Source organism: Harmonia axyridis, chromosome 5 (assembly GCF_914767665.1).
Source record: "Harmonia axyridis chromosome 5, icHarAxyr1.1, whole genome shotgun sequence".
NCBI classification, from domain to species: domain Eukaryota; kingdom Metazoa; phylum Arthropoda; class Insecta; order Coleoptera; family Coccinellidae; genus Harmonia; species Harmonia axyridis.
In genome coordinates this window covers 14,649,036-14,675,713 of record NC_059505.1, presented here as the reverse complement: position 1 = coordinate 14,675,713, position 26,678 = coordinate 14,649,036, and the positions used below count along the sequence as shown (strand labels likewise).

General features: G+C 35.1%; 1 protein-coding gene across 6 annotated transcripts in view; it reads left to right on the top strand.

Annotated features, from left to right (window-relative positions):
* The window catches only part of LOC123680559 (protein-tyrosine sulfotransferase), a 366,815-nt gene that overhangs the window by 308,184 nt on the left and 31,953 nt on the right, over positions 1-26,678 (top strand). For all 6 annotated transcript variants that reach the window (XM_045618514.1, XM_045618516.1, XM_045618517.1 and 3 more), the window contains one exon: positions 17,427-17,730. In XM_045618514.1, the coding sequence (XP_045474470.1) occupies positions 17,427-17,730 (304 nt within the window). The remainder of the gene's footprint in view (positions 1-17,426; positions 17,731-26,678) is intronic.

The window sequence follows — 26,678 nt, the reverse complement described above, 5'->3', positions numbered from 1 at the left end:
GGCGAGTCATTTTCGTCGTCATTTTCTGTAGGGAGATTAGTGAAAGGTATTATTATTCACAAATATTTACTTTTCCGCACTCTTACAGAAATAGTAGAAATAGTGGGGAAAGTTCAATTGTTTTCGTTTATAATGTGCTTTCGATTTGTTTTCAATGTCATTATGATTGGTTTTCAATGAGCTTTTGTTTCGTTTTTAATCACATTCTGATTTGTTTTTAATGACATTTCGATTCGTTTTTAATGAGCTTTTGATATGTTTCAAATGACATTTTGATCAGTTTTTAATGAGCTTCTGATTTGTTTTTGATGACATTTGATTCATCTTTAAACAGCTTTTGGTTCATTTTTAATGAGCTTTTGATTTGTTTTTAATGAGCTTTTGGTTCGTTTTTAATGAGCTTTTGATTCGTTTTCAATGACATTCTGAGTAGTTTTTGACGAGTTTTCAATTTGTTTCCAATGAAATTTCGATTCGTTTTTAATGAGCTTTTGATTTATATTTGATGACATTCTGATCAGTTTTCAACGAGCTTTTGATTTATTTTCAATGAGCTTTCGATTCGTTTTCAATGAGCTTTTGATTTGTTTCTAAAGAGCTTTTTTTTTTGTTTTTGATGACATATTGATAGGTTTTTGATGAGTTTCTGATTTGTTTTTAATGACATTCTGATTCGTTTTTTGCTTTTGAAATGTTTTCAATTACATTTTGATTAGTTTCTATTGAGCTTCACATTTGTTTGTACTGACATTTTGATTCATTTTTAATGAGCTTTTTAGTCGAAAAGTCGAAGAAGACTCACTTTTCCTACAACTGCAATGAATAGTAGCGTATTCTTCATAGCTTAGGTACAGAATTTCGAAATAAAGTATTGTTCATACTGTGAGAAATATTATTCCTCTCGACAGTGCCCACACCTCTCTTGATAGAACAATGAAATTGGATTTCTGAAAAGTCGTTTCTATGGAAAAGAATAAACGCATAGGTACTATCAACGAAGACCTATTTTATTTGAATCAGATACATTAGTTACTTGAATATTTTATGTTTCCAATTTTTATTTCTGTTGTATCTCAACTGTAAAATTGTTGTTTATCAACGGTTTACCTTTAAACATGCAATAATGAATTATTTGGTACGTCTATTTTGGGAATTTACAGAAGGTATGAAAAATATGTTTTCATTGATCTTATTCCTCTTCTTATAACGAATAAAATCAAGCTGTCATACGAGAAATACGGAGTCTGTAATCTCTCTTGAAATCTGTAAATTACAAATATAATTGAAGATTATTAAAGCTCCATTTAGTATGGATGAAAATTTACAATCCAGAATTCAAAACAAAGTCTTCATTTTATATTTTAAAATTATTGCAAACGAATTCAAAAAGTTGAAACCTCCGAACAATCCAAATGACAGATAGCACTCAAATAGATAGATATAATATAATATAATATATAGTTTATTGAAAAAGTACAATTTGTATAAAAAATCAATAACATTTAAAATGTAGTTTCAATAAACCGCAAAAAACTCACTAAGGCAGATTGCCTGTGCGTGAGATATAGAGGAGATTTGTATTTGTACCAATATATAAACAAAAACCGAATGATCCGAACATTGTAATAATGAACATTTCATCAGTTTAATGTTAGTTGTTCCTTGATACCAATATACCATGAAAAATTGATGAATATAATGAAAGACTTTTCATTGTATTCATGTTTCCGTCCCTCTGTTGGTAGATGATGACTGTATTATTCAATACAATGATTTTTTCATTGAGGACACCGCACACTTCATTAGAGAAAGTGTCTTGTTTTTCAAATTGGCTTAATTTTTGATATGTCAAGGTCCAAGTCTTTTCAAACAAAAAGTTCAAAAGACAAAAGTTTTTGTATAGGCTAGTTTCGACCCTAGAGGCCCCTAAAAACTCTCATTTTTTCTCCATTGTTAAACAATACAAAACGTTATCCTGGATAATTTTTACTATAATAATAATCAAGATGTGAACAGTCATTAATATGAGATAGGTACTAATAAAAGCATTGTTCTTTGGCGTTGTTACGTTTGGTCAGTGTATCCCAGTTACTTACAATTTTTCAAATTATTATACGAAAATGGTTATATATCAGCCAATTTGGCAGAAGGCTACTATCCTAATAAAGTATGATGTCCTTTGTGTACAATTTCGGTTCAGTCTGCTCGATCACCCTGCTCATTCCCCAGATCTGGCCCTCAGTGACTCCAGGAAAGAAACTTGACTCTAATTTATTTATTTATTTATTACAAACGGCAAAGCCAGTTTTCCAAGCTATACAGCATTATATAATTCTTAAGATATAATACAATTCTAATGAAGGCAAAGACGAATTTTTCAACATGAAAGGTATTGAAAAGTCAAAGAAGCCTTAGAGTATGTATATAACTCTTGAAGGTTGAGGAATAAAGTCGAATTTTTATGAAAAGATGTGTTTCCACTAGTCCCAGAATTATTGAGTGAAGTGCAATGTGATGCTCTAGGGTGCAATTGGCGCATGACTTACGATCGCTCTAAAGTTCCCGATTTCACGTCAGAGCTTTCCCCCCTTTTTTTCGACCAAACTCGAACACGGTTGTGTACTCAATTCCTAATTGGAAATTACAATATTTCCTCAGGAGGCAGACGAGTTACCGTTCTCGATATCTGAATTCCACGATTCGCAAGTGAAACTTCCTCCATCTCAAGTTTAATTTGTGGGGTCTGACGGCCAAGTAACGCCTTCGAATTTTCGTATTCATGCGGCGATTGAGGCACGGAAAAATTCAATTTAAAAGTTTTTGACGTTCGTTTAATTTTCCCCCACCATGGCCCCATTGAATCTCTCGATTCAGGCCTCCACTGGAGGATCGAGAAGAGGGCATGTTTTTATGATTCCAATTCCGCATGTTCGGTGTTCCTTTTAGAGGCGATCAACAAGAAACGTAATGACGTTGAACGATTTGTATAGACAGTGGGGAATTTCACGTTTCTCGTTATTTTTTCCATCTTCTGGATATCCTCGTGTGCTGGGGATTTCGGAGAAAATGAAACTCGAGTTTTCTAGGATTATCCAGAAAAAACAACAGAGGGGAATTCGGTCCAACCGAATTCATGTTCGCTTCCTAAAGGTGATATTTCAGCGAACACAAATTGAGTTGAATGAGAAAAGCGATTCAAATGGAATTATTACTCTTCCTGGAAATTTCAACGCTTTTATAGAAATATAGGTTCAGAATTCCACATCGAACTCTATAGAAATTCCCCAACTAAGTATTCGACTAATTTTTTTAAAATTATATTATATCAAGTTGAAGCATTCTTCAAAATCAGTAGATTTCTTTACAATTAATAATCGTTATAAATACAAGAACAAGAAAAAAAGTATATGGATGGATCCAACTTTTTGAAATCTTAACAATATTTGTAGCTCCAGACACTGCTCTTAAGAGGGAACACCACATCGAGGCTGCTCAGTTCGAAACGAAATTAGAGATATTTCTTCTTGCAAGTCACTGATTCATATGGGGTTTTCACATAATTTTCTCGAACAGTAAGGGAGACTGGGGAGGGTTGATACATTTTTCACAAAATTGTTAATAAAAAATTTGTGTTTAACATTTACCAATCCATTTATGTCAGAGTGAAATTTAAGGACTTCGCTCAAACGTCTAGCAATATTTAATAACTGAAAACGGAAATTTCAACCTTGATTATGAGTTCTTGAAATTGTCGGTGCAAAGTGTCTCAAACCTCCCTGTACTTGATACACTAAAAGTGAGGATTAATACAATAAGAAATAAAAAGTACAAGCAATAATAAGAAATTAATATTTTATTATTATAACACTACCTAATTCCTACAGAACTCACAAGTAAACATTTTTATTTCACTACTGACACATTCACAGGCTGAATAGCACTCCACTTTCTGATGAAGATGATGATCCAGCTTGCATCTACTGCAATTCATTATTTTCGGCGTTCATCAGAAGATGTTTTTTTTTTCATTTCCATCCTCAGGATCCAAGTCATCGAACACATTCTTTTTTGTTTTTGCATTTCTGTTTAAAACTTTTCTTTGAGGTAAGATTTACTGTATCAAACCTCCCTAGAAGACAAATTTAGAAAATATAGCACGTGAATATATTATGATATTCGATTGAAGATCTATCGTTGGTGCTTTGAGCTATGGATTCTTTTTACGTCAGGTAGGTAGCAAGCCTTGCCTGACAACCTTCCTCCTTTCTCATCCTGGACTTAGGACCAGGCAAAGGCATAGAAACGCGAGCAGACAACAAGAGGACAAAATCCATCCTAAGAACGACAGAAATGAAGATACTGAGAACCATATCTGGATACACGCTGAGAAATAGGAAGAGGAACACAGCCATCCGAGAGGAATGCCAGACTCAGGACATAGCTAAATGGGGAAGAAACGACGACGATATTGGAACGCCCACGTCAGCAGAATGGACGCAGGCAGAATTGCTAGGATAGCCCGAGACGGAATCCCAGGTACCAGAAGACCAGTCGGCAGACCCCCTAAGCGCTGGAAAGACTCCTGGATATCTACCTCCACCGAGGACTAAAGTGGAATATACAAGCCCTAGGCTTAAATTAAGAAGAAGAAGAAGAAGAAGAAGATTGAAGATCTGTACTACTGGCGTATATGTTATCAATGAAATGCGCATCAAGAATAAAGTAATGAATTTCGTTAGTTTTAGTTGATAAAGAGATAAAGCCTTACGTTTGATAAGCAAATTCTTACATAGAATATGTAGAAAACACATTTTAAGCTTAAAAACTCTTGTTCGTGACGTTGTTAGATTTTCATTGACACTATTTCCACACTCATAGAGGCACTGCACGCGATTACGTCTTCTTTGAAGAACCGAGGCGGATAATTTGAACGTGTATCAAACCTCCCCTTGTATCAACCCTCCCCAGTCTCCCCTAATTTATATGGAAAGAAGTAATTTTTTTAAATTTGTTAATGAAGAACAAATTTGGTAACTTTTCGTTTTTCGCAAAAAATCGGTATCTGAAAAGTGATGATGATATAGGAAAAACTATTTCAACAATTTTATAAATAAATACATAAATTCCACTGTGATTTACAATTGAATCAAATTATATTAAATTAATTTTTGGGAACAAATAACAACAGTTTTAATTCTATCTGAATGCGTTCATAAATAATGTGAATTCAATTACTTTCTCGCTGAATTTGTATCCGCTTCATGTATTAGATGAATATACTACCCAATTCTCATTATCGAACTTACAGAATATTTCTTCTCTAGTCGGATTCAACCGAACGTTCCCTCTTGAATGATTAATGTTTTACAAGAAAACCTCAATTTGCAATTCAGATGTTCAACACTGGATGAACTGCATTGACACAAAACCAGGGTGAGGAAAATAAGTTTTAGTATGCAAAAGGTACATGAAATATTCAGGGGATATAATAGAATTACATAAATATTTCATTGAAGTTTCTTCTGCATAGATGTTTTCGAATACCATTAAGGTATCTGAGACTGAGGCTATCTAGATTTTTTTTACCTAGGCTGAGTCAAGTTTCCAATTATATTAGTTTGATATTTTCAAGATGAATTTTTTGATGAACGAAACACAAATGGCTGAAAATGTATGAACGTATGTATATAAACAACCGAAATAATAAGTCAAAATTCATTGATCAGATGAACATCTTCATCTGAAACAAAGGAAACAAAATTAGTATCAACTCTACAAAATTCTTGGGGCAATTCAAAGAATTATATTTTTTCTTGACGTATATGGAAGATCTCACACAACTATGAAATTCTGCGACTTCAGTGATTGGATATTTGATTTGATCACTTTTTGGACGTTCCTTCCCTGAGCAGGTCAATTCGTCAGAATGTATGTTCTTTTCGTATTCAATGATGACCATCAAATTTGATGATGTCAGATCTGTCAGGGGCGAGTGCACAAAAATAAGGTATGCAGAATCTCCTTGAACCAAATGGTGAATGCGTCGGGTTCCAAGGAATTTGAAATAATATTAAGCCCTCTTTTGTGATCGAAAGGATGAAAAATCAGGCAAAGCTTTCTAAATTTGGAGTTTTAAATTTCTCAATAATAGTAGTAACTTTTGGTGAATCCATATAGTCCTTATATCACCGTGAATTTCAGAACTGTTGCTAGCGGTTTCCAATATTTGAGATAACCTGCTTCGTATATACGGACCGCTTGCCACTTGTCATTGGTCAACAAAATTAATCCTTGACATAAATTTGGAGATTATGAATTGTTAATATCTTGTAATTTGAAAAAAAAAACTAAAAATTCTCAAGTGCTCTGAATGGGTATTGGTTTCATACTTAAAATAATAAAGTTTTGAGTGTCGGATGCTACGGAAAATGTAATCTTAGATTACATTTATTTCAATCATCTGAAAATTAAAATAACAAATGGCAAGACGAGTGGAAGCGGTTACAGAAAACGAACTTCAACAGAATAAAACTACGGTTGCTCTGGTGGCAGATAACTCACCGAAGTTTGAGGAAATAGTCATCGCTTTTTGGAGAATTTGATATACGGACCGCCAACTTACTAACCTAAGTTATATAATGATCATCATGGGAATCATAGTCTCCTGTGATTTGAGCTGTTCTCACCATGTGGTGGTTGTGGCAGCAAAGGCTAGACAGATGACCTACATGATTCAGAGATCTTTTAGGGGTTGCAGCCTGTCCATGTGTCGTGCACTTTGTTGCAGCTATGGGCGGCCTTTGATGGAATGTGCTGGTCAGATGTGGTGGCGTGGTGCCCTTCTCCCAGGAGCGATCAACTTCTCCTTGAGTCTGTAGATCGTTAGAATACAAGGATTGCCTTTGGTGGAATCTTTAAACATTTGGGGATTGGCGAGATAGAGGTGATCTTTTTGTAACTTATCGGGAGCTGCATGGGTTCTTTGGTGTTAATCTGGATCACCTCTACATAAGTAGCAGCGCCCATCTACGCGGCCATGCCTTCAAACTGGCAAAAGACAATTTCAGGACCACACAGCGTCAAACGTTTTTTTCCAACAGAATATTTATATGGAATAGTTGACTCATAGTGTTGTTGGTGCAAATTCGATGAATTCTTTCAAAAACTGATCTCACCAGTTCTTTCGAGACCAGAATCGCCTCCATATTAATTAAGTAACCGTGAATATGTGCGGGTTTCTTCAGTATTTCTGCTGACAGATGGCGCTATGGCAGTTCTCTTCACACTACTTCGGCCCCGGCGGATTTAAAAGGGTCATTGCATTGCAACAGGGTCACCTCTCACGATGGTGTGACTTGGGCAGAGATCGCTGGATAGTCCAACTGAAGCGTCCACCAGCGATCTCGGGATGAAACATCAAACCCCTGAGAGAGGGCGCACCTCGTAATTTGGTCGAGGAAGACTCACCAAATTATTTTTGTAAGTTTGATTTCAATTTAGTCAAGTGGCTGTGAATATGAGTAGGTTTTTTTCTATTTCAAACTTGATCTTCATACCACTGAGCCTCACATCCATAAATGTATCATTGGTATTATGGGGACTACACAGAAATAATTTAATTCATCAATTCATTATTCCGAAACGATTTGATCTAGGTAAATATTCGGTATAATAAAATGATGCTAACACGCCTTCTTTGAATTTTTTGTTTTTTTGTAGTGAATCTTTGGAGATATGATTTCAATAAAATATTCACCCTTTTCAAATGAACCTCATGTAAGTCGAGGATATAAAAGACATGAGTACGACCAGTTATGACATATATATGGCGCAGAAGCAAGAGCTGAAATACTCGTATCTGTGACGAAGAGAACCTTAAGAACATGACGAACAAACCATTAACTATGGATGAAGTACAGGTCATGTTATGGTATCGATGAAGAAGAAACCGAAGATCCAATTGAAGGTTTTTACTGCACATGTAAAACAGGAGGCAGAACGTTGGAAACCTGTCATACTTTCTGGGATCAACTCGCCATCAACTAAATACAAAATACTCTAGGATAGCTAGGATAAGCAAAAAAAAAGTCTTGACCGATTCAAAAAAATTTTTACATGAAATATTGAAAAAAATGGCTTACTCTGCTCAAATTTCGATAAAAAAAATAATGGACCATACCTTATTCTTCCATTGTCAGACATAAGTTAAACTGATGACTGGTGCCCTATTCACGGTAAATAAGGAGCAAGAAATAAAAATTTCGTTTTTCTCGCAAACGTCCTATTTCCAGACGGAGAAAAAGCTCCGGCTAGCATGATACGTAAGCATAATCATGTATCTTTTGTGTGCCATCCTAACACATTCTTCAACTAGAATGTTTCTAATGAACCTCCATACAAATGCATGACAGTAGTGAGCTCCGGATTCTTTAATGTGCCTGAAAAAAAAAATAACTATTTCAGTCTTCATATCTGCGGAAACGTACAGTGGCCTGGCCGTGTAAATCGTTAGACTGCCATAGATATGGACCGCATTCAGACCGGAGGAGAATGGATTCGCTTTTTCCTCGAAATCGTTAGCGGAGTGTTGTGTACACATCTTTTGTTAGGCTGTCGTAATGATTTCGTGGGCGCGGCTCAAATTCAAAACTCATAAATATTCGTCGGGGGTCGAGGCGTATTCGGTTCTTTGATTTCGGAATGTAACTCGGGCGTCGTCGCGTACAAAGCCGCTCTTATATTTATGACGGTGCCCTAATCATCGGCGTGGCTTTGTTCGAATGCTTTGCGGAAAATTTTTCATCGGATAAAGTCGCGCCATTGGAAGAAACACCTGTTGATTTCGATATCCGCTTTGATTGGAACTTGAGTGCGACTCAATGAGGGAGAGTATTTTGATCTTCGTTGACTTTGTTCCACATATTTCCAATGTTTGTGTCGCCAAGGTCTCTAAATGGAGACATCATAAAGTCAAATATCTTGGAATAACCCTAGATAGTAAGCTTCTGTTCAATTTTTAATTTATTTGAGATTCCAACCACAATTACAATGTGCTTAAATATAGTACAAAATACATATGCAACAATTTTAATGTTATTCCCATCAAGACGAAACAACAACTAAGCAGTGCTTTTTCATGTTGTTCGGACTTTCTAAAGACTTTGAGCACAGACTCATCAAGTAGTACAAACAAAAAAAAGAACAAAAGAAAACCCTAGATGAGATGAAAAGAGGGGCGCGGATATAGAGAACAACATATCTTGCACTTCACGGCAAGAATTAATAGCTTAAGGATTTCAACAAAAAAAATCAAATATATCAAATTCACAAATCGAAGGTGAATCGGTTCTTGAACAGAAGTTTACTTAGCTCCTTACTGAACCTTTTTCTATTCTTAATTCTTCACATTTAGTGGGATTCTGTTATAGTATTTAGGCCTAATATAGAAAATGAAACGTTGTGAGCAATTCTTCCAATGAGTGGATCATCTTGGGAGAACATGTACATGAGAGTTTGATAAATGAATAACGTCCTCACATTCATAATCCCAGATTCATAATATAATTCATCCGTAGGATGAAGTAGGTCTTTTCTAAACAATATTTTTATCAAACTGTTCTGTGATGTTTGTAGACCTTTTCTGGCGTTCTTAGTAAGACCCCCCACACAATCACACAATACCTGAGAACTGACTGTCCTAAAGAATTATAAAGTAATAATAATAATAAGTTTTTCGTATTGAATATTCTCTTAGAACATAAAATTTATGCTGGAGCAATCTCAACCTTCTCATGAACATAGCGGAATGCGCCTCCCATCTCAGGTATTTATCAACCATGATATCCAAGTACTTTATCTCGTCAACTCTCGAGATTGATGGACATGCGCAACTTTGGAGAGTACATTCTTCATTGTGAACAAGTAAAAAATCATTGTCGGGCTGCCCATCAATAGTGATCGAAAAGGTAATGAATTTAGTTTTGCAAAAATTCAAGGACATTGCATTGAAACTCAACCATTCATAAAGATCAGAGAGACAACTCTCCGACGTTCTATAAAGAGCATCCCATGAATCACCCACCAAAACAATTGCTGTGTCGTCGGCGTATGATATGATCTTATCGGAGACATTATTCATCTCAAAAAAATCGTTGAAATAGATAAGAAATAACAACGGTCCAAGGAATTTACCTTGAGGTACCCCCAACACGACCGTTGTTGAATCGCTAAGAGAATTACCAACTCCAACGCATTGGCTTCTCTCCCTCAGGTAATAATAGGTTGAATAGACATATTTAGGTTACTGCAAACAAAGTTACAAAGGCCTTGATGGCGTGCAGAAGTCTGACTAGTAAGACTTGGGTATAACCCATTGGGCAATATTCTGGCATGACAGAGCAAGTCAGACCACCGCGAGGAAACCCCTTGATACAATATAAAGTTGTTTGTAACACTGGAGCTGAGAGAACATGCCCATTGGAGGCATTGCACATCTTGTGATGGAGATCTTGTGATAGAAAAAGTGGCTTATGAGACCAATCTGAGACTATTCAGGGAAGATATCAGCAATGAGGAATATAGGAATCAGAGAGCTTGGTCGTCCCTCATATACCATGAGCGAACTTTTCTAGGGGAGATGATGCTCCTAAGCGTATACATTATTCGTGGGAATCATTAAAAATGCGTTTCGCTTTCTAACATAGACAATGCATGGGTTGTCGTATGTGTAAAAAGTAAATAATAACTACTGCTGACATAATCACCATCTAGACCTCCTGCCTCCATGTTTGTCATAAAAAATAAGTGAAGCAAAGACCCCCTTACCCCCTATAGTGTTTACATAATACTTGAACAGCCCTATACTAGGGGCTATAAACTGTTGGTGTTTTTTCTCTGCTTTACTGGAACTCTATATTTTAGTTTTTTTTTTCGAGTTAAAAACAGTTGAACAATCATTCAGCAAGGTTGATAAAAGAATTATATTTTGCTTCAATTCGAAACCATATTCAACATGTTGTCCCATATCCCCGTCTCATCCACATAACACCCTTCAGAGCTCTACGCCATTTCAACCGTAAGTTCCCAATAGACGAGAAACAAAGGGGGCGAATGACGGAGCATTAATCAACAATTTCCAGGACAACCTCACGGATCCATTCAGTGAAGTTTTCCGGATATCCGGTATTAGAATTCCATCGAACGATGGACAATGCCGGACGTCGAGTTCAATCCGCCCCGCTTTCTCATCATCTGTCTAGACTCTTTCGCAACTACGTCCCAGCTTTCGAGGTGGGGGTGTAATATCAGGTGTTCCTTCCGTAGAGTGATATATTCGGACAAAGGCTCGTACATTCCACCCTGCCAGTGGATATCCAAGCCGGCCTTGCTTTGTGAACATCGCACTAAAAGACCGTCTGCCTCGGATACGTGAACATTTGTCTCCCTAATGCTTCGCCGTGTGTTGTAATCCTATAAATTATTCGTTTTCTCGACCTAATTCCTATACGATTATTTCACGTATTTATAACTTACGGGAGTTTAAATTCGATCCTCCGACATTTTTACAGTGGGAAATATTCTCAGAATTTTGTATTGTCAGTGTTTCTTTGGGAATCGTTATTTGTTTTACTAGGCTGCAAAGTTTATAGTTAACAGCCGAGCGTAGCGAGTTAAACATATAATTTTCTTCAATTAATTATAATGATATATGTAGGGTATTGTATTTGCAAATTATTGCAAATCCACAATCTTTTTATTTTTCCAGTAATGGTGAATTAAAACGAAATTTGACAGAAACGCAATTGTTGAAATGTTTGGTTGCTATGAATATGTCCATGATAATTTTGCAATTTTTTGCAAAAAATTTCGGATATATTTATATTATGTGCAATGATGGCGACTTAGAAGTACTTACTCCTCCAGAAATAAAGAAGGTGGCAAAAAATATTGATTGTCAGAAAATGTCGAATGTTTTATTCGCATTGAGAAAAAATAATAGTACTTTGCTGATTGATATGTGTCTGCAATAGTATATTGTGCAACAAGTGGGGAAAGTCCAACTTTTCTCGCGAGTGTGGAAGTTTGTGGCACGAGCCTGAAAGGCGAGTGCCGCAAACACACGAGCGAGAAAAGGACTTTCTCCACATGTTGCACACTATACTTTTCCTACAATTTCAATAATTCAAGTAATGGACTTGATTCAAATCAAAATGACCTTCGTTGACAGTATGTGCTAATTTATTGCGTTTCCATAGAAACGACTCAAAAACCCAATTTCATTGGTCTACCAAGGGAGGTGTGGGCAAAGTGCCGTGGGGAATAATATTTCCCACAGTATGCGCAATTCATAGTTTTGCAATTGAGTAAACTATGCAGAATACGCTACTTTTCATAGCAGTTGTAGGAAAAATTATTTTTTTCGGTCAATCGGAAAAAAACGCTTTATAGCATTTGCGATAGCGTGATGTTCAAAATTAATAGACATTAAGTTTAAAGGTCTGAAATTTTTCAATTTCAAGCCGAGAATGGTCTCAAATGATTGGGTTCGGATGACTGATGAAAAATTTGTGGTCCACATCAATTCTGCCCCTTCAACCGTCCATTGTATTCGTGTATCGGGTGTCCCAAATTCGTTGTCTAGTGAGGGGATCTCAGAATGCCTTTGAGAAAAAAATGAATGGCTCATTTTCGGGATCGATTTTTGAGGGAATTAATTTGGTGAAAACCGGAACCTCATAAGTTCAACTGTTCTCAAGCTATAAGAGAAAATTGGAAAATGGCATGAAATGAAAAGTTCTCATTACTTCTTTATTATTGGTGCTTATACGGTTTCTCAGGACCCCTTTGAGCTAAAAAAAAATTAATGCACATTACCGGGCTCGATTTTTTTTAAAAAGCCCCTGAATTTTTTGATAGAATGTATCGTTTTCGAGATAACCTAGTATGAAGTAAACACTAATTTTGAACACTAATTAATGGTAATTTGTCAATTCATCGTACGTGATTGGTCGCCGATGAAGCGGCTACGAGTGCGCGAATCTAGAGAAAAGAACAGAAATGATTTACTTTCCAGTAAATCATCCAGAAGATCTTCCGATCTTCGATAGTTGTTAAGACTTCAGAAAAGATACGTACGTTGTTTTAGATTTCAGCCATTACTAGCGGAATTGGAGATTTAAAATTTAACTTATCGGCGAGATTTATGTTGGCATCCTCGCACCTTCCATGGGTTTGAAGCATCACGTGCAAGAACACCCCTTAGAGCTGGAATAGTATATACATCGAACCAATATTGTTCCTGAAATACTTCCTCGTTCCTGAATAGCTACTCTAACACTTCTCAAATAATCTTGTTCTGTGTGCTAAGATGTTAATCGATTCATTATTTGTCATATTATTAACAGATTTGGAAGTAGTAGCAAGAACGGCTCAGTACTTGGTACTGGTACTCTTGTATGGCGTAAAAAATCACTTTTAAATTTGTCACTACTACTAAGAGTAAATCCAATAAATGAATAATGTCGACAACGGTATTTGGAATTTATTCGGTATCTTCTAATATAACCATAGAATCTATAAATTCTATGTACTAATGAAGGCACTCACAGAATCTCCCCATTTTTTTCTGTTCTTATTTTAATATTGCTGTAATCTGTTCTATACCAACATCTGTGCGAATTTTAATCAAATTGAAATCAAATTCTGATGAAATTATGGAACATTTATTTAGGTTGAGAAACAAAAACTTATTTCTGCAATGCTGAATGCTGAAAGAATCTATACAATCTCTGTCTAGCTTACCTAACCTATTTACATCGACCATAGAACAGTTACAACATATTGTACACATAATGATAAAATCTGGCGCTTTTCATTCATATTTTATTGATACATTCTGAATTTCCAAAAAGTTTGAGAATGGAGCCTAATGACGCTGAGTCGATAAAAAATTCGAACATTACACCCCTACAACTAAATATCAACCTAGTCGGAACTTAAATTTTCTCTAATTCACAATTAAACTTTTTATAGAACTTGAAATTGTTATAATACATCTACCCGTTTTGATATCCACTCTTCGACATTCTGCTCAAATTTTCCTTTTTTTCGCTAGAATTATGAAATTATTATTTTTTATATAGACGCAAAATCTAAACTAGATTGAATATATTATGTCATCGTGGAAGTATAGAATTGAACCTGCATCGAAAATAATTTTCCACATTTTGCTATATGCAATACAACATGAACCTATTGACGACAGTTCAATAAATAGTCTATTGCCAGTCTCGCATCGAGGATGAAACTGTAATTTCATCTATTTTCCGAACATAAATATATGTTTCCATGACGTCGATCGTTTCAATTGCTCATTTAAAATTCCCGCAGTTTTGAATTTACGGCTCTGAAGCGATGGCAGTTATGAATATTACGCAGATATATGTAAACAAAATTATGGAACGCAAAAGTTTCAGCTGCGAAATTAAAATATCCGACCCTATACATGCAAATACAACAAATTCCAAATATTCAAATGAAACGGTCGTTATATTTTAAGTGATGCGTATGGTGTATATCTCAAAAGGATACGTCTTTCATATTCAAATTTATTGTGGAGTTGACAATTAGTGCATCTCGAAGATCACCTGATTCCGAGTTCGGAATGTTTTCAGTTTACTGACAGGGGTTTAAAAGAATCTGGATAAAAATATAAAGGGCAACCAACATTTCTTGCAGGAGAAAACAGTATTTAGGTCACCGAGTTCATTACTCCCTGTTAAAAATTAGACAATTGTTTTGAAACTTCAAGGCTGGAAGAATATTTATGCATCAATGTGAATAATGATCATTTAATTTAAAGTCAGTAGTAACCTTTTTTAAACATAGAAACAAATTTTTATGGCTTTTCACAATATCAAAAAATATATGAATGAAAATATATTCAATTACTGAATCAAATAAATATTTTTTTCGGACACTGGGCATGTTAGGATCATCCACTAAAATTATACAGGGTGTCCTGTGAAGAACGCGACAAACGGATACCATGAGTTAAGGTCATCAAGGAGGATTCTTGAATAATTTGAGTGAATTTTTTAAAATAATTTTACCCATAAATTCAAGATTTCTTGAACTATGAAATTTCTTTCATAAGTGAATGTTTATTGATCATCCTGTATGACAATGCCCGGCATTGTCATTATGAATCAAATCTTTGTGGTTATGAAAACAAACAAAAATTATGATATCAACATACAGGGTGATCCAATATTCACGAAAATAGAAAAGGTCTTAAATTTTCCTAATCCACATCTGATTTATTCGATTTCAGAAATATTGAAGGAAGGCGATAGTAAGGAGTGACAAAACTTAAAAAATTGAAATTTTTCGGTCGATTAGTTAAAGAGTTATCGAACTGTGAAATTTCACTCATGAGATGAACATCACCCTGTATATCCCAAACGAAGGCACTCAGGCGACTCTTGATACGAGTCCTCTATGACGACCTTCATTCATGGGACACCCTGCATATTTCATTGGAACTATTAGATCTACTTCTTCACATTGGTGACCAGTACTATCACATATACTTCCGCCTCATATTCGTAGACAGGTTGCAGTCAAGAAATCTTGGGTGATAAATTTCATTTCTATCCGAACTTATTTCCAATTGTATCTTACCTCCCTCATACTAGAACTGTCAGAGGAAAGTCACGCAAACCTTTATGGATTATTACTTTCCTTCAAACTAATGAAAGTGACAAGGAAATGAAAATGGGAGGACAATCGAGGATATAAAGTTGTGAGGTCTTCACGGGTGCAATTGGAGCATGAAAGAACAAGCGCTCAAAAGTTCCCGACATCACATTTCCATCATGATTTATTGATTAATTTATTGTTAGATTTCGTGAGAGAGGAAATGATGAACAACTCTGCAGAATTTTTAGAACTTGCTTCTTGTATCTCGTTTCATCAATTCATCACATCAATGGAATGGAGCTCCAATATAATCCCATGAATTTTTCAACGCGATTTCGCGGAAAAAGAAAAGCCGCAACATGGGATTTACTTCAAGTTTCAGCACGGAATAATATTTCCAGAGAAAAACTTTTGAAGCTTACACAACCTACATAGTAAAGAGCACTTTTTATCCTTCTTCATATCCGAAATTCTATCTGCCAGCGCATTACACGTGTTTGTTTCCAAAGCTTTCAACTTCGTTGGCGTTTGTTTGTATGACGTCAGTCTATCTAACGGGCAGTTTATGGTATCGCTATCAAAGTGGATTTAGAAGTGTGTACATTCCAGTGGCCTGGAGTAGAAGACGAACAATCAAAGGAAATAAAACAAAAATTAAGAGAAAAGCACTGACGTAAATATACAGGGTGAGCCACGGCCGATGGTATTCTGGCTTTTACGGAGAATCGTTTTTCCATAAAATATTCTTCATAGAATTCATCAATGTTTTTTATAAGCGATGCCTACAGTCAATCATAATTCCAAAAGTTGACATTTCATCGGCGCCCAAGCACACACGACGAATCGACAAATTACCGCGTCTTTGAAAAGTCCAGTAGCGTAACATGAATTGAGGCGTGCAAAATCTTATCGGTTCAAGTGTTTACAAGCTATAACAGAAAACTGGAAATGACTGAACAATAAACAATTTCATCAAAACCTATTAATATCCTTCAAGTCCTTCTATTTGAATAGTTTTTCTATGGTTTTCTATTGATTATCCAATTCAACAATATTTTACTTGCGATGCTGATAGTCGAATTACCTTAGTTCACATTTTTACCGAAAAATAGTCTTTATCGATGAAGCTCATTTCTGGTTACTATCTCGATCACTTTTTAGGGACTCTGTTAGGTCATTGGTTTATGCCGGCAAACCAACAAGTCAATATTCAAGCAACCATTGACGCCATACGGGCAATTTTATTGAAAAAAGTAATGCAAATATGGACTAATTAAATGGACTATATAATTCGTAGCTACGGCAGACTCATGCCGGAAATCATATTGAAAAAATATATGTCATAAATCATCTACCAGATTATAATAGTAAAGAATTACTTCCAGCAATATTTATATCTTGAACTATTATTCAGTCCTCAAGCTCTTAAGGAACACCCTTAATTTTTTTTCAATAAAAAAAATTGTTATATATTTTTTATTAAAACTCGTTATTTCTTTAGATACCTATAGTTCTTTAGTCCCTAAAGGAGCTCAGAAATGAGCGAGCGCTCAAAAGTTAATGACTCCAAGTCAATGCCTCTGTCGGATTTTATCATATCGTTGTTGTTCTTGTACATTCCTTTGAATTGCAATTCTTGTTCGAACGTAGTTTATTTCGTTCAGAAAACCTCCCAAGCGACTCAATTTATCTGACAATATTTTCATGAGAATACTCCTTCCTTTCAGGTGTGGTCAGGAAACTCGAGTAATACCTAGGATTCTTCAAATGCGCTTTCATTGGATGAAGTCAAGTAAGGAATCCAGACGGTTAGATGAGGCGGGCATCACCAAGAATGTTCTAGATTCTGCCATAGCTGCCTTCACTTTAGAAATAATAGCAAAACATGGTGAACCAGCTGCCAGACTTTGTAACAAAGATCCATTAACTCTAAAAATGGGCACTTATGTACTAGAATTATTCCCCAATGCCAAATTTATATTTATGGTACGTGATGGTAGAGCCACTGCCCATTCAATCATATCGAGAAAGGTAAGTCCATTCAATATTCTTGATTGATGTTTATTACACATATCTGCCAGACGTTTTTCATTTTCTGTTCGACAAAATGACGTACGGTACTGATTAGTATTGGTATACCTCTGAAGTCTGCTGAAGTTGTTAATAACCAAACTCTGATCTGCATAAGCCACATTCCGACATTACCAGTAAATATCATCATACTTACATCTTAAAAGGAGAGGCAAAAAAACACCGGTTTGAAAAACTAACTAATCAAGATGTGAAGAAAATAATGCAATTTCAAATCAATGAGTTCAAAAGATTGAATTAATCAGATGTTCGTCTCCATTGTTGACAGCCTGTGTGATCATCTCTCAGCTCTCCTAAGCTTAAGGCTAAGAATTTGTTGCTCGTGAAGTTTACCATGGTTGTGTTCTGATCACTACCTACAGTGTTGTATGGTGATGTTGGAAATATGCCTCATCTCAAAATATCAAAAATCTATGGTGCTGAGTTTTTGTCACACAGCGTAACGGTTTTAAAGATCTTTTTCTCTCAACTTTTGTGCAATGGCAATTTAATATTGCTGAAATGCTTCTCTCAGTCGACCAAGATTTATTTTTAATGCTGATTCTGTTTCTTGGAAGTTGGACATCCATTTACCAATCTTCTTTTTATCGAGAACTAGATTATATTGACTGAGCCGAGTGAATGTAAAAAGGAACGCTCTATTTCAAATAAACTTTTCAGCGAAGAAAGCGTAGTGCTGTCCAAGCCATAGGTTACAGTAAACATGGAATAAATACACCTGTTAAATGATATATTCCCAACGTAACTAGACGGTTCCCAAATCGGGGAGTTATTTCTGAGCCGTTACCTATAGGTATATTAAAATCAGAAATCAGAATTTAAAAGAAGCAGTCAATATTGTCATGTATCTTTAGCATCTTGAACTTATAAATGGCCAACTGCCCGAAGTAGCAGGCATCAACACTGATTTTAATCAATTATTAGGTATTATACAGGTTGTTCTTTAATTCATGCGTAAAAACTCAGGAGGTGAATGATCATATGAAATTAACAATGGGTCTTTCCTATAACAAAATTTCCTCAGTTCACTCCTTTCCGAGATATCAACCTTAAAAGGTGTTGACTAAAATTCATTTTTTTTTTTTCTGAAATTCCAGTACAGCTAGAAACTTGAAATTCTGTAATTTTTGTGCACTCGTAGAGGACTAACCACGGGTATTTTTCCAATATTCCTGCTACATTATACGGGGGTGAAATTAGCATTTCATATCAAAACTTTTTTTCGAGGTGAAGTTTCATGAAATGATATTATAAATAAAATCTTTGTTTTTTTTACACATTTTTTTATTCATGAATTTTTCCCAAAACCAATAGCTGAAGAGAAAAACCATATTTTATAATTATTTTGATAAATTGAGTGGCAAACATAAAGATGTGATCTTATCTTACGAGCATTCTCCTCCTGAATTTTGTCGCATGCATTTATGAACACGCTGTATATACTGGGTTATCCATATCATGGTCCGGATTTCACAGCCCTGTTTCAATGACATATGTCAAAGAGAACGAAACGTCATACGTTTAGTTGTAGGTTAGCCATCTTACAATATGGCTCGTTTATCTACGGTGATAATTGTGTACAGTTACAACAAAAATAATGATTATGTGGTAAATACGTTTCGTGCATAACGGGCAAAATTTGGTCGATAAGGCCTAACGAACATGACCGACAATCGGTGGATGACTTTTTTGTCTGATGTCAATGCACGCTGCAAGTGAAAGTGTTGAAGAACATCCAAATGTATCAATTCCTCGGCGCGCACAACATTTGGACCTCTCTTACGGCACGCTACACATGTAACTGCTAAGATACCATTACATCCATAAAAAGTTAGGTTCACATCACAATGTATTGTGTGGTCTGGTGGAATGATTGGCCCGTACTCCTTTGGAATTTACGAAAAATTGAAATTTTTGTGGGCCTGTATATAGCCTACGTAAATACTCTTCGCGACTAGAGAGGAACAGCGCTTTTTTCTGGGTTCACTTCGATTAGTCATTCATCGCACCATTTTTTCAGACGGCTTACGTCGTAGATGATAAACATGAACAACTGAACAATTTCACTGAAAACGTTGTTAGACGGGAAAGGTATAGAGAAATATATATTTATATGAAGTAAATGTTGTAAACACCTTTCAAATTATTCGCGACAAACTGATAGGCTATTCATTCGAATGTTGCTTTAGATATGGTCCAAATTGTTTAATGAAATGTGGTTTCAAATATAATGGATTCACAACAGAATGACAATTCAGAGTCTCGTCAGATTGTTGGACTTTGACAACAATATTTACGTGAAATGAAAGAGCGCCGAATGACAAAAAATGTAATATATTTGAATGGAACCCGGTTCAACACTCATGAAGTAATGGAATACAGCTGGGTAGATGACTCGAAAAAATGCTACGTCTTCCAGAGGTAAAAGAATTGTTATTTTGTATGCTGAGAGAGATCAGGATTTTGTTCGAGAACTTTTCATCTTCTAGAAATATAAGAGATTCCAACGTAGATTATCTTGAGAATATGACAGCGGAGCTTTTGGAGAAGTGGGTTTTGCAACTACAACTTCCCAATATTCCCGCCAAATGTATCATACCACACCCGCATTCTGAATAAAATACCGACTGAAACGAATACTTATGAAGTTCAAGAACTTGGGAAATTCCAAATATTTGTCCTGTTAAGAAATGACTTTCAGACCAAATCAATTCCCAGAATTTGAAGAATATATTTGATCAAATTCGTATTGAGATAACCACCTCATCACATTGCCTTTTCAATCAAATAAAACTGATTATGCGAGTTATTAAAACCCATTCGAACAAATATAGACAAACAATGCTGCATTGAGGTATCTCATGTTGATTAATATTTTATAATGAGAGCAATTTATTTATGATGATTTCGTGGACTAAATGTACATGTAAATGTACATATAAAGGGTGTTTCAGAAAAAGGGTGACCCCATCTCTAGGATAGGTAGAAAACTGAGAAAAAATTGGGGTTTGCTCAATGAAAAATTTTCGTAAAGCCATCCGATTTCAAGAAGAAGAAAAATGTATAAAAATTTGTACTCGCATTTTAATGATTTTGCAAAACTACTGGCAATATTGTAATGATATTTTATACGAATATGTTTTGGAAGCTGATACATCCCATGCAATTCTTAGAAAAAAGTTCATTCAGAAAATGAAATTCAATTTAGCAACCGAGAATAAAAATCATGAACATTGCAAGTTTTACGCCATTTTGAAAAGTTTTTTCAGGGTTTTTTTATCTTCCTGATTCGAACACATACGATAACAATACAATAGGACCATAAATCGTAACTTCGAAGGTTATACATAACTGACCACACTCAGTAAAATATTGGTCGGAAATGACGTTGAACACCCTGTATCTCGCTTAAGCTTCGGAAACGAGGTATATATTGTAAGACAAAAATGATTCGCCCGATGTCATCCACACTACTATATGTAGGTATACTAACTGACGAAGAAACTGCAACACCCAGAAGAAGCTGTTTAAATTTTAAATTTTTTTGGTAAAACATAGACAGTATAACAAGGAGTAAATTATTGAATTTGGAGAAAAAATCGTGAAGGTTGTTTCATGTCAACAATTTTTGTTACACAAATATTGCAGTCGTTTTTCGCAAGTTTTTTAAATTTTACAACAAACCAACTGTTCGATGAGATCCAAAGTCGACATTTAGTTGTTGTTAAAATGCCTAAAACACGTGTACGCGGAATATATCGCCAGCTAAGTGAATTTGAAAGAGGTCGAATTATTACTCTACGGGAAGCGGGGTTGTCATTTCGAGAAATCGCTAACCGTACGAACCTAAATCCAACTATTGTTATGAGATGTTGTCAAGCGTGGTTTGATAGTGCTCAAAATCGAAGAAGAGTAGGCACCGGACACAAATGAAGTTCAATATCGACGTCTAAAACTTATGGCCATTAGAGACCGATTTGCGACAACTCGATCTTTGGCTGATGAGTGGTTAGAAGAGCAAGGCATTCTGTAACTGTCCGAACGGTTTACCACCGGAAAAGGTTTTTTGGACTACAGCATTATCGACCCCATCTTGTGTTACCTCTGACGGTTGAGCTTCGCCGGCAACGATTACAGTGGTGCAGAGAACGTCAACACTGGAATGTGGAAGGGCATCAGGTCGTCTTCTCTGATGAATCTTGATTCTCCTTGGGTGCATAAGATGGCCGAAGAAGGGTAAGGCGACGTCGGGGAGAAAGACGTAAACCTCAGTTTGATGTTGAGCGTCATGGACACCGGAGTAGGCGTTATGATATGGGGTGCTATTGCACATGCGAGAATGTCACCTTTAGTCTTCATTCGAGGTAACATGACAGCGCCGCGTTACCTTCAAAAAATAGTGGAGCCATATGTTCTCCCTTACCTTAACCAGCTCGAGGATCCAATATTTCAGCAAGATAATGTCCGACCTCATGTTGCCAGAGTTAGTTTCAACTTTTCCGAAGCGACCCATGTGAATCTTTTGCCATGGCCGCCCAGATCCCCCAATCTTTCGCCCATAGAGCATGTTTGGGACATCATGGGTTGAAGGCTTGGAAATTTACCCCAGCTCCCACGGACTTTGGCGGCTTTGAGACATGAAGTACAGGTAGCTTGGGGTAGTATCCCTCAAGAAGAAATAGACCATTTTATTGCATCAATGCCGAGACATGTCGGGGAGTGTATAGATAATCGCGGTTGACAAACATTATCAACAAATTTAAAAAAATTTAAACCCTTCGTTTTTTTTCTCCGAATTTCAATCATTCAATCCTTGCTATACTATCTATGTTTTACCAAGAAAAATTTTAAATTCAAACATCTCCTTCTGGCTGTTGCAGTTTCATTGTAAGTTAGTATATATGTTTTTCCAGGTTATGATGAAAAACCCTGTAAAAATATTGAAGAACATAGTATTTTACTGCCTCATTACTATTGATATTTTTTGTATTAGATAGCATCAAGAAATTATTTGATTGAAATTATCTTGAATCTTCCTCATGACTTTTTGAGTCTTTTGTGACTCTGATCATGAATTTCACTGAAAATAGAAATATCACAAACGATGTGTCGTGAAGCGTAAGGAAGAATATTATTTAGAATAAACTCCCACAGTGTTCTCCCAAATTCCATACGAACTTGTCATCTTGCATTACAGGAACAGTGATAAGACACAAAGGCGAAAGATTCAATATCTGTATACTCTAGTTTTTAACTGCACCGAATGGTCCCTTCAAGCTCGTATTCAGAAATGGATCCGAGTGCTTTTAGCGTATGGGTTTATTTCGAGATTCTCATCCCTTAATCATCTGAAGTACATCATCATTCTTCATAAGTAGAATTCTTGAACTCTCGAATCTGAGGAGGCGTTTCTATAGACTTGATAAATGGTACACGAGGTCCTTCAAGCATGTCAGCTTGAGGTATCCTTATGAGTGAAAATGATAAATTACATGCTACACCTCTGCTTTTCTGGAATTAAGAATTATTATATGCTTGATGAATTCGTGTTTGATTTATGTGCATTATATTTTTAGAAAAATTCTTTTATATTTCAATACTATAGTGATGAGAGTGTGACTCGATATTGCTATTAGATTTGGGTGTGGATTCAATCAACATTGAACTATAAATAGCGAATACCAATTATTCAAAAGCGCCACTATCTTATCCATTTCATTGAAGATTTTTGAAATAGTTTATCATGGAAATATAAGATTGAACAGTGTGGATAAAGTAAGAAACAAACTGCATACCCCCGTTATCGAATGTTTTTAAGGAAAACGACGGACAAGTCAATTTTAGCATTTAAAGAACCACCTTATTGCATACAAATTTTACTTATGACGTTATTCATTTTTATAGAGTGGCGTCGTCATTTTTTTTCAAATGATTGTAATTTTTTTGCTGATTTATTAGATGGTGCAACTTCCTTAACTGATGGTGTAAAAAAATGTGTACCATAGAGATTTATTTTTCGAGAAAATAACACATTTACTGGAAGATATAAAAATGAAACTCTCATGAAAAAAATCTATATTGAACTCAAAAAACAAGCGAAATTTAGCTCAAATATTCAAATTCCTATCCGTCATGTAGTGTGAACACCTTGTAACAAAAACAAAATATTTTTGCACTAATTATGGTTATGACATCTACTTAATTTTTTATGTTATTTTTAATGTATGTAGTACCCACTTGCAAGTTTTGAACTTTCATTTTGTGGGAAACAAAATGTTTATTTTTGATACTTTATACTGTTCATACTAATTGTTTGAAATATTATGTAGTCATTTTTCTTCTAGAACAAATACACATTAATTGTAAATTGAAATGAATTAAACTCTGATTCAATAATCTGATAAATCAAGAAAAAATTGGGATAGTCATAATAATAGTATATTCTAAAACAAGTTGCAGAATGGGCTCCTATTCCAACATGAATGCGAAATTCGAAAACGAGCGACGAAGGAACGAGTTTTGGAACGCATGAGTGTTGGAATTGCCTTCTGCAACGAGTATTAGACGATATTCTCTCTATTTCAGTTTCATGAAATATTGTCGAAATTCAATGAAAAATTCAGATTAAACATCCTAGTGACATTTGTATTGTATCTTGGCAGTTGGTGTAACTGTTACGAAAATTGACAGATTGTGGAATTTCAATTTGAATCATACGTTTCGAATTTTGAAATAATTCAAAATTACGCATTAAACTCGTAAATTATGTCTGACGATATCAATTTGACACCAACAGACTTGAGAGGAATTGCAAAAAATAATGCAAATCATTTCACTAAATCCAAATTATATTATATTGACAATTTGACGTGTGTTGAATTCTGATTGGATTGGAAGTCTGTGTAGACAACCACAAAACGAAAAATATAACTGAAAACAATGCTGTAATGAGTTCATTACAGCACTGTTTTTAGAACTATAATGTATTACGATACTGAAATAGAGAAAAAAAAATTATGATGTCACTCTATAAAAATGTATCAAGTCATAAGTTACATGCTATAAGGTGTTCAATTCAAACCTAAAATTAACCTGTTCGAGCGTTTTGCTTGAAATTATTCAATAACAGAATTATGAATTTTGTTCCTCACTTTATCTACACACTGTATTCATTGAAATGATAAGAACTTTCAATTGCTATTCGCTTTGCTTCAATGGTAACATTTCAATATTAATTACTTGATAATAATTGTTACGTGATATTTGATATTAAAGTGTGCATAAACGCGCACTAACTACCGTTGATAAATACAGAAGATAAGCACTACCTTGTTGTCAGAAGTTTTCAGTGTTCAAATTACGAAGTGCGATATTCGATAACATGGCATGAGAAAAAGAAGACATATCGAATATCAAGGAGAATTAAAGAGAGCATAACGAAACGAACAAATCTTATTTTCAGCGTCTCTAAATATCGAATAATAATCAAGCGGGAGCACCAGCTTTCTCTGAAAGATCGAATAACAGTCGATTAAGACATCATCTGATATGTAAATATCAATAATGCAAAGGCGATCGAAATTCATCAGGGGAGATGAAAAATTCAGTTTCCCTTTTAAGTGAAATTATATAGACTTTTCCCCTCTTTCAGACGGCTCTCTAGATTAACAACCGATTCGAAAGTATAATGATAATGCTCCGTCTTTCAGCATAATGGTGTTTTAAGGAAAAGATTGATGTTCATTAATCGATAGACTGTTTATCAGAGCTACATGGCTCAATTATTTATTTTCATTTCACTACTACCTATTGATTATAATTTACATATATAGGTACTGGATATTGAAAACACAATTTCGGAAACATGTGAGTTGTCTTATATGCTTGTCATACTTTCAAGAGGCCATAATTTTTTTATGTGAAAACAAATTAACTGAGTTGAAAAGAACAGGATATTCAATTGTGGATATTTATATTGAATACTTCTAGTTTATTTTCAATGTCAAAATCAAGATGATTCAACTATTAGAGTTGGCTATAATGTATACATTATGGAACATTTTATTTCCATATTTTTATACTAAAATATTGATACAGATCAATATTTTTATGGGATAGTTGGAACAAATCAAATGCTTCATTTTAAATAGGAATTGTTTCCTATCAGAATGCCCAGGGATTTATTTTGTATCCACACAAATTTTTGGGAAATTGTACTCAATATTTCTTGAAAATACGTACGGAACTTCAATATTCTGGTTGAGTTTCTTCAAATCCTTGATGATTTTCATTTCATGCTAACATAACATACGACAATAACAATATAAATACTGTAAATAATTATCTTAGATTAGAATATAGATTCTTCGAACTTTTAAGGTAACTAGAAAGCGTTCATTTAAATTCCTGGTCAAGAGTGCTGTGGAGAAATTAGAGTAGATTTTCAGTGCCTACAAGTAGCGCTTAGCTTGTACCATATTACTAATATTTGTTTACTTACTTCGAATTTGGGAACTAGCTAAGCGCTACTTGTAATCACCAAAAATCAACTCTAATTTCTCCACAGCACTCTTGACCACGAATTTAAATGGACGCTCGTTTTGTTATCCTATATATAGATTTAGGAAATGTTGTCATTCTAGTGTTCTGTGTTTAAATTTGGCAACACTCGAAATTTGAAGTTCAAACTTAGAACTTTCATAGATTAATATCATTTATTTGAAAATGTAAGGTTGAATGGTAATTCTTGTACGAAATGAATATACATCGATAACAAATGAATGAATATGAATATCAGAACACATTGCCTAGGGAGGTGTTCCCCGAGGCATATAACCTTCATAAATTCAAAAAGAACACCAATTCCTACCTTCTTTCCCTTGATGTTC